Source organism: Zingiber officinale, chromosome 1B, assembly GCF_018446385.1.
Source record: "Zingiber officinale cultivar Zhangliang chromosome 1B, Zo_v1.1, whole genome shotgun sequence".
Lineage (NCBI taxonomy): Eukaryota > Viridiplantae > Streptophyta > Magnoliopsida > Zingiberales > Zingiberaceae > Zingiber > Zingiber officinale.
This window is the reverse complement of record NC_055986.1, coordinates 118,566,716-118,584,806: the sequence shown is the minus strand read 5'-3', so window position 1 is coordinate 118,584,806 and position 18,091 is coordinate 118,566,716. Positions and strand designations below refer to the sequence as shown.

Here is an 18,091-nt window from a genome sequence, read left to right as displayed (position 1 = left end):
TCTTGTAGTGCTCTGACAAGGCAGCTCCACCATCGCCAAGGGTTCAATGCATCCTTTGGGTGTACAGAATTTTAAACCTATCATGTGTTTGGGATCACATCCTCAGATTATTTTAGCATCTTCTGAAGCAAGTGCTTCAGTGGTGAGAATCTAAGCCAGCTCAAACTTGATGGAATTAGTATATATATTTGTGTCGATAGCATTTGAAAACTTAATTAGCAGAGTTGAAAATATTAGAGTGTTTGTATAGCTAGTAAGATATCTAACAAAAGCAAACTCCATGAATTGTCAGTTAATCCCTTTTCAAGCTTCAAGGAGCCTGCAAATTCTGATTGTAGTAAAAATCTAACAAAATCTGAATCTTACTTATGTTTTTTTATCTTTACAAGTCTTTGCTTAAGAACTTGTAAGAATGCCATGCTCTACTATATTGGAAATTTTTATTGAAGTAACATGAATAATAATTAACATTTTTTTTTCTTCTCAATTTTGGGTTACTCTAACTTCAGATTGCTAGCAAGTAATCTATCAAGGCATGACATTTCAAACACACCCTCTATGGACAACCGAATTTATTGAAAGCTTATAATGATAGATGAGTAAATGACATATGAATAAATGACGAGCGTTGACTTAGGACGACCTTAAAGAATGTGGCAGTGCATGTACGCCCAGTGAGCATTAACTAAATCATGGGAGATAGATTTCTGTTCCTCCTTCTCGTTGCCAAATCGCCCATCACCAAGAAATATATCTATATCTGACACCTGCCGAGAAGAAAATAGCGGCATAAATCGCAGTGAATTAACGAGAAGTACGTGCGTTGGTGGTTTCTGCCAGTGCCATTGAAAGAGACGAAAGTTAAAAATGAAGCATGGCAAATGGCTTGATGCAGCAAAATTTTCCCTGTCAAGTGTAGTTGTTGGTCTCAATCATCCTTGCTCTAATGAATTTAATGCTCACAAATTAAAGTGGTATTTATTTTACTCTCTCGTATGAAGCAGTACCTGTTGAGTTCAGAAGTTTATATGCAATTTTAGCTGCAAAAAACATGTGATCATGCATCAAATATCTTCAGTCTACACTCCCATTCTCTTTCCCCAATCACCTCTTTGTCTGAGCAAATCTTTTGGTGATTTGCTGAGGTGTTTCAAAAGAAGAAGAAGAAATGTTTAATGCATGCATGGATCATTTTGAAATCGAAGTAAAATGGGCACGTCAAATTAGATCGATCCCTGAGTTGCAGAGTAGGTTTGTAGCCAGTGCAAAGCTACGATTGTGGCGAAGTGTCGAGTTGCACAGCTGTCCTTGCTGTCAATCTATTTCATGTCCATGAAGAACGCTTTCTCTTTCAAAAACAAGCACAGGAGGAAGAGCAGGAAATGCACGAGCCCAATTTAATTCTCTGGGTTTTCCAAAGCTTTCCTTGTGGGTAATAGACATGTCAGGCCCTAAATGTGGGCGCAATTCTCCTTGGGACTACATACCCCTAAAGCACAGGGTTTTTGAAGGGCTTGATAAGCATTTTAGGAGAGAAATAAAAGCTTAAAACCATGGTCCTTCTCAGAACACAGATCCCCATGGAGAGCAGCACTGCCACTGTAATCTATCCACCATTTGCCCATTGGTGCTCATTCTTTTTGCTTATTTTAAAGGCTCCTTACCTTCGTTCTCTATGCTTACATCTTGGCCATGGAGCTTACTTAGAGCTCAGAGTTTGAACACTCAAACCCAAGCTCCAATGGTGGGTGGGTTGGTGGCTGGATGCGTGGATTCATTGCACGAAGAAGGCAGAATGATTACACTGTGTACTGCCCAATGATTGAGCTGCCTCACCTTGGGCCTTGTTAACAATCCCTCCTTTGGATCGTATCCTCAGAGGAAGATGAAGTCCATGAACAACGCAAACACCGACGCCGACAATGCCTGGTTGGGATTCTCTCTCTCTCCTCAAATGAACATGGAGGTTGCTCACTCCTCTGCTGGTACCTTCTTCGTCTCTCCTCCATTAACCAGCTCTGGTTTCATGTATGGCGAGGGCGGAGGAGGGTACCACTATTCTCAGCTATCATCCATTCCGCTCAAGACCAATGGTTCCCTTTGCCTCATGGAAGCCCTCACCAGATCGCAACAAGAAGGTACGGCACAAAACTTATTTCCTCTTTCTTTATCCAGCTTCCATAAGAATCTAAAATGCCAAGGATCTTACTTTTTTATGGCTTGTTGCATTCACGTGAATGAAGTAATGGTGGCATCTCCATCTCCCAAACTGGAAGACTTCTTAGGCTGTGGTCCAAACATGATTGCACACGGCCGGGAAGCAGCAATGGCTTTAAGCTTGGACTGCAGGGACCCTCTCCCTCATTCAGGCTCAGACATCCTCCATCACCACTTTCCACAATACCAAGATGCGTTCTTTGCTCCGCTGACCAACCATGAGATGTACCAGGCCCCCATTGGAAGTTCAAGCCAAGCTATGGCCTCTGTTGCTTCCATGGGTAATGGGGACTTGCAGTCCTTAAGCTTGTCCATGAGCCCTGTTTCGCAGTCGAGCTGTGTCACAGCTCCACAGCTTGCCGGTTCGACCGCTGTCGCAGCCGCCTCCGACTACATGATCTTGGATCCTACTAAAAAGAGAGGCTCCAAAGGTGGCCAGAAGCAGCCTGTTCATCACCGCAAGTCGATCGATTCATTTGGGCAGCGGACGTCCCAGTACAGGGGAGTCACAAGGTCATCTCGTTATTTGAATTTCTTTCTTATCGCATATAATTTTGTCATGATGATCGACAACATTTGCACTAATGAATGTTGAACTTGCTACAGACACAGGTGGACTGGAAGATACGAAGCTCATCTTTGGGACAATAGTTGCAAAAAGGAAGGGCAAACAAGGAAAGGAAGGCAAGGTTAGAACTTAAAATATACAACCATTCAACAATTTTTTTAAAAGTAATCATTCAAAGTTTAACATTTCTTCCTATCCAATTAATTGTTTTCTTGGCTGGGTATATGCTTGTAATAATGGTGAACTTGGTGGAAGCAGTTTACCTGGGTATGTTTCTTTCACCCATCCAACTCCTATCATTCTCTGTCTATAAAGCACCACACCATTAGCATTCTATTAATTCTTGTACCACAGGGGGGTATGATATGGAAGAGAAAGCCGCTAGAGCCTATGACTTGGCTGCTCTCAAGTATTGGGGTACATGCACTCATATCAACTTCCCGGTAAACCATCGAAGATTTCAGTTCTCCAAAAATTCCTATCGATGTGATAGTACTAATTATGGTTTGGTGCAGCTGGAAGATTACCATGCAGAAATCGAAGAAATGAAGAACATGAGCAGGCAAGAATATGTTGCTCATCTAAGAAGGTTGAAACCTTGCTTTTCTTTATTCACAGTCGGTTAATTTGAAATGCAACTTTCATGGTTCTTCATTCTTTACGATGTCATTTCCCATTATTCACAGGAAGAGCAGTGGTTTTTCGCGTGGAGCATCGATATACCGGGGAGTCACTAGGTCTATTTTGGATGCTTGTAGCCCATTTAGTTGAATCCCTTGAATATATTTTTTAACTCGATGGCATGTCCAGGCATCACCAACATGGAAGGTGGCAAGCTCGGATCGGGAGGGTCTCTGGAAATAAGGATCTTTATCTGGGAACCTTCAGTAAGTTTGTAGTTTGAGCTGGTGGTTTAGCATGTCGAAGCAAATATAGTGTGTATACAGCTCTCTGACACGAGTGCGACAAATATGACATTGCTGCTAAATCTTTGACACGTTGATTCCCCCAACATTCTGAAAGGAAAAGAAGTAAAAAAAAAAAAAAAAAAGCCTTTGGGGCCAAGCATGCTCGCTAGAGCAAAGACTTTAATGGCAAATAGTTGTGCTTTTCACAAGGCTGATATTTCAGTGACCCCAAAGTCTTTGTTTGACCAATTCATCATCTCTGATTTTTTTTTTTAAAAAAAGACTGACAAGAAATTAATAGAAAGCATTCACCAAGCTATAATGATGGCTGTTACTTTTTATGCTTACCACGTTTCTTCCTAAACAATTAAGCCTTTGGTCATCTTTTGTTAGGCATTCTTATTTCTAACACTTGATATAATTAGGTACTCAAGAGGAAGCAGCTGAAGCCTACGACATTGCTGCAATCAAGTTCCGCGGGTTGAACGCTGTCACAAACTTTGACATTTCAAGATATGATGTGGAGAAGATCATGGCAAGTGACACTCTTCTAGCCAGCGAACTCGCAAGACGAAACAAGAACGTAGAAGCCCATGGCGTTGCTCCATCAGCTCAAAATGGCAACACAAGTAACCCTGATTGGAAAACAACCCCCTATCAATCTTGCAACCAGAAACCACAATTCTTCGAGGAACAAAACCCGAAATTCAGTACTAGCATTGCTGAATATCAAAATGAGCACTTTGTGAACAACCTTCAGAGCCTAGTTGGAGCCATGGGTAGTTCAACACAAGGCGTCAATGTTTCAGACAATCTGAACATCACACAAGGATTGAATCCCCTATCGCTCGTTCCGGGCTTGAGCAACTCTGGAGAAGTAAATTCTGATAAGGCTGATATCTCCGTACTATTTTCCAAGACTCAAAAAAAGCTCATCGGTGCGACAATGAACTCATGGATGCCTCCACCACAACTAAGGCCCGGACTGCCACTGCCTAGCATGCCAATGTTTGCTGCTTGGACAGACACCTGAAGCTTCCGCGAGCAACTGAAGATAGCACCAATTCAAGAATTAGAGAAGATTGGGGAGGGTGCTTTATTTAGTGATCATACTTTGCAATAGAGTTTGGTGATCTTTTGGACCTGGCCTCTGGTCTTCTCCTATGGCTCTCAAATGTGTATCTACACCTTCTGGGCTACATGGGGAAGGATTTTGCAGTGCAGAGGCTTTAGCACTCGTAGAGTAGCAGCTACGTACTTATCTGCGTTGATAATTTGGATGTTAAAAACTTCTCTATTGTTTTGTTAGACAAGTCTCTTCTAAGTGCAAGGTGAACTTAGACATCATCGGTTCAACTTAAACTCATCATGCAAATTGATTTATATAAACTATTTTTGATATATCTGCAAATGTTAGGATGGAGAGGTAAGATCACCATTATACTACTGGTACGTGTTCCCACTAATTCGTCTCTATCATTCCTCGTATGAAGGTGGTTTAAGACAAACAATCTTAATAAACTTAGAAATGTAATACAATCAAATATCAATGTGTTCCTCAATCTCTAATAAAAAATCATTTATTCCCTCACATGAGTGACATGACCTATCAATCGATGGTGGTTTGACTTAAACGATGATGACAAAGAATTCATGATCAAGGTAATTTTTTTAGCCCGGAAGCTTTACCATTTTTGAAATAAAGGTTTTTTTGGATTCAATAGGGAAAAATGTATATGATTTTTTTTATTGTTAAAATAAATTATTTTTGGACTATCAAGGTAATTTGGATAAAAGCACCTTCATCAATTAGTGTAGAAAGATTCGATGGCTAAGGTCAGAGCATAATCGAGTTCATGGGAACATCATGGACATACTATGGCCTTACCTTCTCATTTTCTTGGTATTTTAACATATTGATATTGAAATGTAGTTGATATTCACTTCAATTAATATAAAATGTAGTCATCTAAGTCATCCAAAATTCAGTATCAATAAAAACAATGGAGAGAAAGTCATTTAGAAATTTAAAAATTGCTTATGGACCCTGATAAAGGTAATTTCAGATATTGAAATCAAAATATATGGACGACTATAATAAAGGTTAGGAACTTTAAAATGAATGACAATGATGTAATACTCTAGAAAAGGTCAAAAAAAAAAAAAAAAAAAAAAAACAAATATTATAAGTAATTTGGCATGGTCAAAATTAATCGATTCAATTTGAACAAATTTAATATCAATATTGATAGGGTGATAAAGATGAGACCTCCAAAAGCGGATCAAAATAGCGAAAATTGACTGACTTGGAGGTCAAAGTCAAATAGTCAAAGTCGTAAGATCGAGTGGACGATGAAATCGTAGACTGTGGATGGCTGAGCAAGTCTCTAGAGTCAATCGGATGTGAAAGACCGACCAAACCGTCCGAGAGACCATCCTCCGCATTTGCAACCGAGGTTAAGAATCAAATACTAAGGTATTCGGTCCACTGCCCTGGTCGATCGGACCTTATGTCTGATAGGACGAAATATGCCTCTTCGACAAAAGTAAGACCGAGTGAAGAACAAGCCAATAACTCCATTCAATATGGCCGAGTTGGTGACGTCCCGATCGAGTGGCTCCAGTCGACCAATAACAAGACCCACACACATGTCTTATCATACTCTTTTGAAAGTTTATGCTGTTAACAACAGAGAATGTCTTGCAAACAAATCGTACTTTAGAAGCTTCTAACCTGTCACATCAGAGATTTGCGTGTTGTTAGGGAAATGTGTCAGAGACACTTTTCGACTTGTCTTTTTTTAGGACGCTTTAAAAAACGTGCATATACTTGGGGATGCATGCATAGAAGCTACAGTGGCACTATAAAAGAGGGTCTTGATCTATAAGCGAAGGTATGCGATGCTTCATATTCGAACACGTTCATTGCTATAGTTTTTTTTTACTGTTCTTCTTCTCCTCGTACAGGGATTATTGATTTGAGCGTTGGAGGGCTAACGTCAGGGACCCCTTCATTGGGCCGACACTAACACTATTGGTTTTGTTGGATAGCGCGGAGTCTTCTTTCAGTCAGTCACAGAGCCACGTTCCCATCCAACCATCTTCTCAGCTTTCGTACAGTATCGTATTTGGCGTCGTCTGTGGAAACTACACCTGCATCCGGGACGTGAAGATGGAAGACACTAGACGACTCACTATAATGACATTAACCCAAGAAGAGCTGGAAACGCTAATAAATCCTAAGCTACAAAAATGGTGCAACATCAACAAGAGATAGTAGCCGACTATCGAGCGTTGAATGACCCAGCTGTATTGGCAACAGGTTAGCGAGCTGACCAAAGAACCCAAGTGGAAGACCCTGTCGGCTACAAGCTAAATCACCGGTCGACTAGCGCCTTCTAGGAAGCACCAAACACGTTGATCCCATATCACAGAACATTATTCCCAATGCCCTCAGAAGAGTATGCCCGAGTTGAAAGGACTCAAGGATCATCTTCCGAGAATGCGCCAGTCCAAGATAAGCGAATAGGCAACCGACTTGATAACTCTCCCGAGAGAATCATAGGCAGCTCTCCCAAGAAATCCTCGACGATTAGTTGGCACCTCACTTCAGACCTCTGACAATTGAAGAGTATACAGGGTCAACTAATCTCAAAGACCACTTGCTCAAATTCGACAATATAGTCATGCTCCACCAATACACAGACGGAGTCAAGTGCCAAGTGTTCCCCACCACGTTCTCCGAATCGGTGCAGAGGTGGTTCAAACACTCTTGCTGATCAGCTCCATCTGTAACTTTAAGAAATTCGAGCGGCTTTTCTTTAGCATTTTCCCAATAGTTGCCGTTATAAAAAGATGAATGTGAACATGCTTGTAATCAAACAAGGGACCAACGAAGCGTTATGGGCCTATATTAAGAGATTTAATCAAGTGTCCATGGCATCCCATCTGTTGGTCCCTTACGACCGGCAAGAGGGGGTGAATTACCTTGCACAATAAAAAAAAAAAAAAAATCCAAAACACCTTTCTTGATCTTATAGCTTGATTAAAACATTTGTACAAAAGAATTAAGAAACAAATTAACTAAAGAAAAGAGTCACAACAATTTACTTGGTTTGTAATCAGAAGATTGCTAGTCCAAGACGTTGAAAGCTCACAATCAAATCTCCTTTGGACGGAGAAGACTCTTACGGCAGTTAAAGCACTAGATCATAAAGTAGAATAGAAAAGAAGATTGTTTTACAAGTGTTGTTCTAACTACTAAGATCAGGGCTGTATTTATAGCATTGATTTGGGCGCCTAAAAGAGTTCTGACGTTTGGGTGTGGATAAAATTTTATCTACAATGCAACGGATCACAACAATTGGCGTTTCGATAAGTTTTCTGGTCCAGGCGCTTGGACCAAGTTCGGGCGCCTAGACTGGGCTGAACTAACCCTCGACTAGGGCGTGAGCCCAGGGCCCCCGGAGTCCGAGCGCTTGGAATAACTCCAGGTGCCCGGACCAGAGTCAACTTCGTGTTGACTTTCGATCCGGGTCTTCCGCTCCAGCTCACTTTTCGACTTATCTTTTTTTAGGATGCTTTAAAAAACATGGATATACTTTGGGATGCATGCACAGAAGCTATAGTGACACTATAAAAGGGGATCTCCATCCACAGGCGGAGGTATGCGATGCTTCATATTTGAACACGCTCATTGCTACAGTTTTTTTTACTGTTCTTCTTCTCCTTGTACACGGATCACTGAAGCTACAGTGACACTATAAAAGGGGGTCTCCATCCACAGGCGGAGGTATGCAATGCTTTATATTTGAACACACTCATTGCTACATTTTTTTTTACTGTTCTTCTTCTCCTAGTACACGAATCACTGACTTGAGCATTAGATAGCCAACGTCGGGGAACCTTTCACTGTCTTGGCACTAACGCTCCTAGTTTTATGGGATAGCAGGGAGTCTTCTTCTAGTCAATTGCAAAGCCACATTCCCATCCAACTGTCTTCTCAGATTTTGGACAGGATTATATTTGGCGTCAAGATGGAAGATACTAGATGACTCACTACAGTGATATTAACCCAGAAGAGCTGGAAATGCTAATAAATCCTGAGCTACAAAAATGGTTGAATAGCAACAAGAGATAGTAGCCAACTGTTGAGCGTTGAACGACCCAACTGTATCGGCAATAGGTTAGCGAGCCGACCAAAAAACCCAAGCGAAAGACCCTGTCGGCTACAAGACGAATCACCGATCGACGGGCACCTTCTAGGAAGCACCAAACGCATTGATCCCATATCACAGGGCATTATTCCGCATGCCCTCGGAAGATCATAGCTGAGCTGAAAGAACTCAAGGATCATCTTCTGAGAATGCGCTCGTCTGGGATAAGCGAAAATACAACCAACTTGACAACTCTCCCGAGCAGATCGACAGACAGTTCTCCCAAGAAATCCTCAACAATTAGTTGTCACCTCACTTTAGAACTCTAACAATCGAAGAGTATATAGGGTCAACTGATCCTGAAGACCATCTGATTAAATTTGACAACATAGCCACGCTGCACCAATACATCGACAGAGTCAAGTGCCAACTGTTCCTCATCATGTTCTCTGAATCGGCGCAAAGGTGGTTTAAATGCTCTTACCCATCAGCTCCATTTGTAGCTTCAAGTACTTTCAAGCGGCTTTTCTTCAACATTTTTCCAGTAGTCACTATTATCAAAAGATGAATGTGAACCTATTCGTAATCAAACAAGGGCCCAAGGAAGCGTTACAGACCTATATTAAGAGATTCAATCAAGTGGCCATGGACGCCCCATCAGCCACCCAGGAAATCTTGGTAAGTGCCTTTTTCCAAGGACTTACAGATAATGATTTCTTTCGTTCACTTATTAGGAAGTCCCTAAGAGACTTCGACCATCTGCTCGGACGAGCTACTAAGTACATCAATGTTGAAGAGGCCCAGTCATCTCTAAAAAGAGAAGTGATCCTCGAGCCGGTGGTTGTCCTAGAATGCCAAACGGTCCACACCCATCCACCGCCAAAAGGGCCTCGAGTGGGTGCAACACCACAACACCCGGACCCCGAGCCCATGCAGTCTAGCATATGGAGGCTGAGTAGGCAAAATTAAGGGTGCAAATGAGCCGAGTCACTCGTGAGCCACTCAAGAGCGGCTCGGTCAAAGCTCGACTTGAGCTCAAATTTGACCGAGCTCGAGCTGGCTCGTTTAACATTTGAGCCGAGCTTGAGCTCAGTTAACACTGGCTCGAGGGCTCGTTGAGCTTTGTCAAGCCAAATTAATTTAATATTTTAATAATTAAAATTATTATTACTTTTAAAATGAAGAATAAGTTAAGGAGGAGTTTGTGGCTAGAGCATGTCATTTGGTGTATTTAAGGTCCACGGTTTGAATCCCATTTGCACATGCTTTAAATTTATTTTTCCAAGTCAGAGCTCGAACTCAAGTCAAGCCTCTGTAGTTTTCTCGAGCTCGAGCTGGCATGAGCTCGAGCTTAGCTCGACTCGATTACATCCCTAGGCAAAATTCACCAAGCCCCAACAGTGGACCTCGCTCTTTTGTTCTTATCACCGCTTGGAAACTCATGATACGAAAGAGGCCCGACCAACGGTGATTCCAACAGAGATTAGAAGTCACATGCCAGGACGTTGGAAATCCATGCAGTCGGGTGCAACGAAGAAAAAAATATAAGGACCATAAATTAACTTTGGTCCTCTAGATTTGGAGGGAGTGGAGGTCCCTTATGACAACGCCTTAATTATCAAGGCTATGATTGCCAACTACAATATCCACTGGACCTTTGTTGACATGGGTAACTCAAACAACATTATATTTAAGAAGACATTTGATCAGCTACAAATAGACTGAGCTAAACTCCAACCCATGATGACTCCATTATACGACTTTATGGGCAATGAGGTATTGCCGATCGGCCAAATTCGGTTGCCCATCTCTTTGGGGGAGGAATCGCTCATGAGAACTCATCGGAGGAACTTCATTGTAGTGGACACGTCTTCCGCGTACAATGTAATTCTTGGTCGATCGGCGCTGAACGAGTTTTGAGTCGTCGTCTGTACATTTTGTCAAAAGATCAAGTTTCCTGTTGATGACTCGATTGGTGAAGTTCAGGGTGATTAGCTAGTAGCATGCAGATGCTACGTGGAGGTGGTAAGAGCCAAGTCCTGAGCTACTCGGAAGACTCAACATCTTGAGGTAAACACAATTCGAGAGGCTCCCCTAGCTCTGGTCTATGAAGAAAAGGAAGAAGTAAAAATTCATCCCAATCGATCGAATGTCATCACGTTTATTGTAGTCGATCTGAGCCCTGAGAAGAAGTTTGAGCTGGTGGCCTACTTGAAGCAGAATCATGATGTACTTGTATGGACGACCCACGAGCTCTTAGGGATCTCTCCAGCAATAATGCAACATGAGTTGCATGTCCGAGGGACGCTTGGCCAGTGAAACAAAAAAAAAGGACTTCGGGACAGAGCAGAATCAAATCATTTGAGTGGAGGTGGAAAAGCTACTTAAAGATTGACATATTAGGGAAGTGCAATTCTCGAGCTAGTTGACCAATGTTGTATTAGTATCCAAGTTGGAGAACAAGTGGCGGGTCTGCATCGATTTCAAAAACCTGAATAAGGTGTGCTTGAAAGAGTATTACCTTTTGCCGCACATTGATCAAGTGGTAGACTCTACAACCGGTTGCGGGTTGATATGCATGCTGGATGCATATTAAGAATGTCATCAGGTCCCGCTCATCAAGAAGGACCAAGAGAAAGTTAGCTTCATCATATTCGACGGAACTTACTGCTATAATGTTTTACCGTTAGGACTGAAGAATACAGGGGCAATATATCAGAAACTCATGAACAAGGTGTTCCGATGGTAGATTGGATGGAATATGGAGGCATGCGTTGATGACATATTAATAAAACCCCTCCGGATTGCTGATCTTTATACAGATATCAAGGAGACCTGCCAAACCTTAAGGAAATATGGAGTTAAGTTGAACCCCGATAAATGCTTATTTTGGCAAAGAGCGAGCGCTTCCTTGGTTACATCGTGACCAAATAGGGAATCGAAGCAAAGTGAAAGCACTTCAAGACATACCCCCTCCACACAATTTGAAGGAAGCTCAGCATCTGATCGGATGAATTATAGTCTTATCAAGATTCATCTCCAAGTCATCTGATCGAAGCTTGTCGTTTTTTAAGATTTTGTGCCGAGCCACTAAATTCCAATGGGACGTCGAATGTGACAAAGCACTAGAAGAGATCAAAGTTTATTTATCTTTTTTACCTAGACTTGCAAAATCCACTGCAAGCGAGCCACACTGGATCTATTTATCTTCCATAGAGTGAACCGTCAGGTCAGCAATGTTGCGACAGGACGGCCATGAACAATAGCCGATATATTTCCTGAGTCATTTATTAAAGGATGATGAATACCACTACAATGTTATGAACCGCAAGTGTACGATTACGTCGTCTGTAATAAAATAATATCGAATCCACAGGGACTGGTTATAATCACTAAAGATATCTCAAAGTGAATTAACTAAACAATCAAGAATTACACAAACTAAGACAAAACTAGAAAATATAAATAGAAAGGTAATGCAGGAAACTAGGTTTTATGAAAGTTCTAGGAGATTTGGTTTCTTTGTGATACTTATCAATGTAATATGGTCTACCAACCCTATCCTCAATTATTATGTGTTTGCAAGAAGTTGTCGGTTATCTTCTACAGAAAACACCGGCAAGGGATATTAATCTACACCTTAAGCAACTAAATAGAAATAATCCCTATGAAGTCCATTAACGGGGCAACCCTGTCACGACTCCCCTCGGTCATACAACCTAGAAACTCATCACTAATCAATTCACATCAAGATATAGGGTACAACACATTTATCTATCCCTCTTCTTTATAGACTCTTGCATTACCCTTCAAGTTGATCCCCTAAATGTCCGTTAACGGGGCAACTATGTCACGACACCCCTCGGTCATACAATCTAGAGAATTCCTCTACAAGATCCACAAGAAATACAAACAACCAATCAAGAATGAGAATTAGATTCAAAACACAACAATCCATACAAGATTGAATTGATACAAAACATAACAACATCATTGAAACAAGAAGATGGCAAATCCTTGAAATCTTACATCAACTCACATCACAAATTCTCCCTCCATCCTATAACAAGAAGATCTACTCCATGAAACAAAAGAAAAGAACCAAACACAAGATGATCGTAAACATTTCGATCCCAATCAAGAAGATAGAGAAGAAATGCTTATCAAAAGACGACGAGTGATCTTCAGAACCAATCTTTGCTACCAGAGTCGAATCTTGGATGGAAATGTCTCTTGATCGCCGGAATCAACACCCAAAGGTCGAAGAAAGTTTCAAGATTGGATCTCCCCAAAGGGAGAGCCTCCCCCTTTTTCAAAGGAGAAGAAATCTTTATATAGAGAGCTTTGGGAGCCACACGACCCATGTCACGACCATGTGGATCCCACTCGGCGTCGGTTGTTTTGCTCTCGGCCAAGGTCACACGGCCATGTGAGATTCACACGGTCGTGCCAATCTTCTTCTATGGACAGCTCACACGGTCGTGTGTCTCACACGGCCGTGTGGCTCACACGGTCGTGCCAATCTCAGCCTCTGGAAATGTTATACGGTCGTGTGGCACACACGACCTGGCAATGCTTGGCCTCTGGAAATGTTGCACGACCGTGTAGATCTACACAGCCGTGTGTTGATTTTGCTTCAAAGGTGACATGGTCGTGTGAAATCACAAGGCCATGTCAACCCCCTCTTCTGCTGATGTTGAACACCCGGTCTGCTCCACACGACCAAGGTCATTTTCCTTCCTGTTCCTTTAGCATGGCCGTGTGGCACACATGGCCGGCGCTATCTTCCTTCAATTGTTCATTTCTTCTCCAAATTCGACTCCTATAGACAGAAAACACACAAGAGCATATCTCCGAACAAAGAAGAGTAAATATGCTAAAAATAAGCAAGGAGTATGAAAATACATAGATAAAACATGCTTAAAATATAGTAATGTGCATTAAAACATGCTAAACAAGTGTATAAAATCTATGCACATCATACTGTCTCAAAAAATTGGCCTATGCACTGGTCTTGGCTGCTCGGAGGTTACACCCATATTTTCTCTCTCATTCCATAATCATATTATCTAATAATACGCTAGGGCCAGTGCTCCTCAATCTCGAGACATCCAAACAATTAATCAAATGGGCAATAGAATTGAGTGAGTTTGATATACAGTACCAACACAGATCGACCATCAAGGTGCATGCCTTAGTTAATTTTGTGATAGAAATACAGAATCTTGAGCTAGAAGAGACATGGAGAATCTATGTGGATGGATTTTCCACTCAGTAGGGCAGTGGAGTGAGCATACTCATAATATCATCGCATCAAGACAAAATGCAGCTCTTCGTTCGATTGGACTAGCGGGCCACAAATAATGTGGCAGAATACAAGACTTTGATTGCCAGTTTGCAAGCAGTCAGACATTTGGGAGCCACGCAGGTGCTTATTCACTAGGATTCCCAACTGGCAGCCCAACAAGTTTCAAGTACCTTTGAAATAAATAATGTCAGACTGAAATTATACGTCGAAGCTTTCAAAAGGTTAAAGTCAAGATTCCAAGAGGTAATTGTGCAAAAGATCCTCTAAGTGAATAACCAATATATAGACGAGCTGGTCAAACTTACAAATTCTTTGAGTCATATAGAGCTAGACAGGCCGATTGAGCAGGTGATGTTGGTAGCTCATATCGAGAGAGTGGCTGAAATAGAAGCACTGAGTGATTGGAGGACACCTTAGATTTAGTTTCTCCGATCAGGCATCGCACCGGTTGACTGTGAGCAAGCTCAATTGATAAAAAAGAGAGCTGGGCGGTTCACATTAATAGGAGATCACTTATACAAGAGAGTTTTCTCGAGGCTATTGCTCAAATGTATCGGATAAGAAGACGTTCAATACATCTTATAAGAAGTACACTAAGGCTCTTGTGGCGATCATCTTGGCGACCGTTCGCTAGCTCTAAAAATCTCATTGGTTGGATATTTTTTACCTACCTTGCAAGCAAATGCCGCTTAGACAGTAACAACCTGCCTATCATGTTAGATACATCAGAACATACCGTACCGACCTACGGAAGAACTGAATGCATCTATTGTCTCTTGCCCGTTTGAACAGTGGGGCATGGATATTATTGGACCTTTTCCCATGGTGATCGGGCAGAGAAAATTTCTTCTCATAGCTGTGGACTACTTCTCTAAGTGGGTGGAGGCAGAATCACTCACTAAGATAACCGAGCAGATGATTATCAAATTCTTATGGCAGAATATTATGTGTCGGTTCAGCGTTCCTTCTTTGACAACGAAAGATAATTTCAAGGATGGAGGCTTAAAGAATGGTATGCTAGTTATGGTATTCTGCAGGCCTTTACTTCAACGGCCTATCCGTAGAGCAATGGCTAGGCAAAAGTTTTGAGCAGAGAGATCATCCAAGGATTCAGAACTCGGCTCAACCATCTCGGAGGAAGCTGGGTCGACGAGCTGCCGAGTGTGCTATGGGCTTATTGCACCATGCCTCAAGAAGCCACTAGCATTACCCTGTTCCATTTGGTGTATGAAGGAGAAGCAGTAGTGCCGGTCGAAATAGGCATAGAGTTCGATCAAAGGCAACTATATGACGAAAAAAATTTCGAGTGACGTCTTATGGAGTTAGATTTAGTAGAGGAAATCAGAGATAAAGCAGTCATTCAGCTGACAGCATACCAGTAAAGAATGAAGTAAAATTACAACAGAAGGGTTATTCCAAGATTTTTTCCAAGTCAGCGATCTAGTATGGAAAAGAATTAAGTTAGTTGGCAACATCAGTAATCTAGAGGCCTCATGGTGTGGACCGTATAAAGTAATACAGAAGTTCATCTCAGGATCTTATTATCTGCAAGATGAAAATGGGAGGAATCTGGAACGGTCTTGGAGCGCAGACATCTATAGCCCTATCGGGTTGGGTAGTAAGTTTGCAATTAAATTTATGTAAATTGTAAAAATATTTGTTCTATGAATGCAGGAAGATTTAAATGATAAATTACTAAGTGTCCCGAACTCTCAAGTCGATCGACTGAGTTATAAGTGAGCATACTTTCACGCTTCCAGACTCTTACATCGTTCGGTCGAGTTATAAGGGAGCAAAGCCCTTGCGCCAAGTGTTCCAGACTCTCGTGCCACTCGGTTGAGTTTTAAGTGAGAATGCTCTCACGCTTCCAGACTCTCACGCAGTTCGGCCAAGTTATAAGTGAGCAAAGTCGTCACGCCAAGTGTCCTAGACTCTTGTGCCACTCGGCTGAGTTATACGTGAGCATGCTTTCACGCTTCCAAACTCTTGCATCTTTTGATCGAGTTATAAGTGAGCAAAGCCCTCGCGCTAAGTGTCCCAGACTCTCGTGCCGCTCAGCCAAATTATAAGTGAGCATGCTCTAACACTTTTAGACTCTCGTGTCATCTGGCCGAGTTATAAGCGAGCAAAGCCCTAGTACCAAGTGACCCAGACTCTCATATCGCTCGACCGAGTTATAAGTGAGCATGCTCTCATATTTCCAGACTCTCGCATCATTCAACCAAGCTATAAGTGAGCAAAGCCCTCATGCCAAGTGATCCTGTCCGAACCAGGAGCCAACGGACACTGGGCACGTGGCACTCCCTGCTGAATCCTCGAGCGCTCCGGCGAACCTGCAGCAAAACCGAGCCGGGAGGGGTGTCCCGGCGACGGCCCTCCAACGCTCAAGTCAGGCGAGGAATAGCAAAAAAGTGGCTTTTAAGTAGGAGACCCTTGTCCCTCCGATGAAGAAATGGAGGCCTTATATAGACCTCTCGAAGAAGCCTAGGCGCACCAGTCAAAGCAACCACCTGCCTTCGACCATGCCCAGGTATGGGTCTGTCAGAAGGGCCATGCCCAGATATGGATCTGTCAGGAAGACGTCCATGAGGCCATACTACTACTGTAGCAACCTTCCCCTGATGTGACGGCAAGATCCTCCATCGTGTGATCTTGTGTATGGCCTAATCATCAGACATGCTTCTGCTGACATCCCATAACCCATGCCGAGCGCATAGGCCGCTCGGCCACCTTTGTACCCTTATCCTGGCCGAATGGACCACCCGATCGGCCCTTCGGTCCCAACCGAGCGGACTTCCGCTCGGCCCTTCGATCTTCCTGCCTTGGCGTCGGAAACCCAAGCCCATGGATGGGTTATCTATAGCTCCGCTCGGACCATTATTCGCTGGGCCAGCCCTCCATCCTTCCTTAGGCTGGGACCCTTCAGAGGGTGGGCCCTCCCTTCTTACCGCCGGATCAAGCCGTCGCCTTTCCGTTGTTTATAATATTCGTGGGGCCGTTCGGCCCTTCCTCCAAATTCAGCCGCTCGGCTCTTCGTTTTGGTTGTCTTGTCGCTCAACATGGGTGTTTGCTTGTCTAAATCTTCCCGGAAATCGTGCAATCTTTTTCATTAAGGCGAAGCGTGCGCGGTATGGGCGCATTAATTGCGCTCGATGACAGGGCGCCACGTGTCGACCATTGCGTGGCGGCGGCATCACTTACGATGGGACGCCCCCCGTTTGAAATGGACGGCCCGATGGCGTCCTTGTCCTTCGTGACCTGGATCAGACGGCGGAGGCCGACGGGCCCCGGCTGTATAAAGTCTCAGTTCTCCTCCTCTGCCGCACGCTCGCTCGTGCTTCCTCCTTCTGCCTCCTCTGCCGCTGTAGCCTTCGGCGATCCAGTCCCACTCTCCGGCTGCTACCTTTTCCCCGGTGATCTTTTCCGCCCGTTTCCTCCTCAGTGAGTCTTCTTCCTTCACTTACTAGGTTTTCCCTGCTCATTTCGCCTCTTTCGCTCCCCTTCTTTCGATTTCTTGCTATCCTCTTGCCTCTCCGAGATGGCAAGTTCCTCTGAACCCGTCACCAGCGTTCACGGTCCCTGGTATGTGGCCATGAAGAGTCGATTTGATGAGGAGGGTGCTCGGCGCCTAGTTCGGACGTATGGGATTCCCGATAACCATGAAATAGTTATAGCCGACCCGACTGACCGACCACATGACCCGCCGATCGGCACAATCTGTTTCTTTTTAGACCAATTCCAGGGTGGTCTTAGATTTCCTACCCATCCTTTTATTTTAGAGGTTTGTAACTATTTTCGCATCCCGCTCGGCCAACTTGTGCCGAACTCCTTTAGGCTGCTGAGCGGGGTGGTCGTCCTCTTTAAGCTGCACAGTATCCCTCTTGACCCCAAAATATTCCACTTCTTCTTCTACCCCAAACAATCCGGGCACTTT

At 43.2% G+C, this 18,091-nt stretch overlaps 1 protein-coding gene across 1 annotated transcript; it reads left to right on the top strand.

The window, feature by feature from the left end:
* The first annotated feature begins 1,546 nt into the window (after positions 1 to 1,546).
* LOC121975402 (AP2-like ethylene-responsive transcription factor CRL5) lies at positions 1,547 to 5,037 on the top strand. The gene is made up of 9 exons (XM_042527032.1): positions 1,547 to 2,138; positions 2,244 to 2,730; positions 2,824 to 2,906; positions 3,044 to 3,052; positions 3,140 to 3,228; positions 3,301 to 3,374; positions 3,472 to 3,522; positions 3,596 to 3,672; positions 4,119 to 5,037. Exons 1-9 carry the CDS (start codon positions 1,886 to 1,888, stop codon positions 4,724 to 4,726), a joined length of 1,731 nt encoding a protein of 576 aa, XP_042382966.1. The 5' UTR covers positions 1,547 to 1,885; the 3' UTR covers positions 4,727 to 5,037.
* Positions 5,038 to 18,091: the final 13,054 nt, after the last annotated feature.

Bases quoted from the DNA above. Each gene is read 5' to 3' on its own strand.
- LOC121975402 (XM_042527032.1), top strand. From the start codon at position 1,886: ATGAAGTCCATGAACAACGCAAACACCGACGCCGACAATGCCTGGTTG. The intron at 3,523-3,595 runs GTCTATTTTGGA...TGGCATGTCCAG, and splicing joins ATATACCGGGGAGTCACTAG to GCATCACCAACATGGAAGGT. The intron at 3,673-4,118 runs GTAAGTTTGTAG...TGATATAATTAG, and splicing joins TCTTTATCTGGGAACCTTCA to GTACTCAAGAGGAAGCAGCT.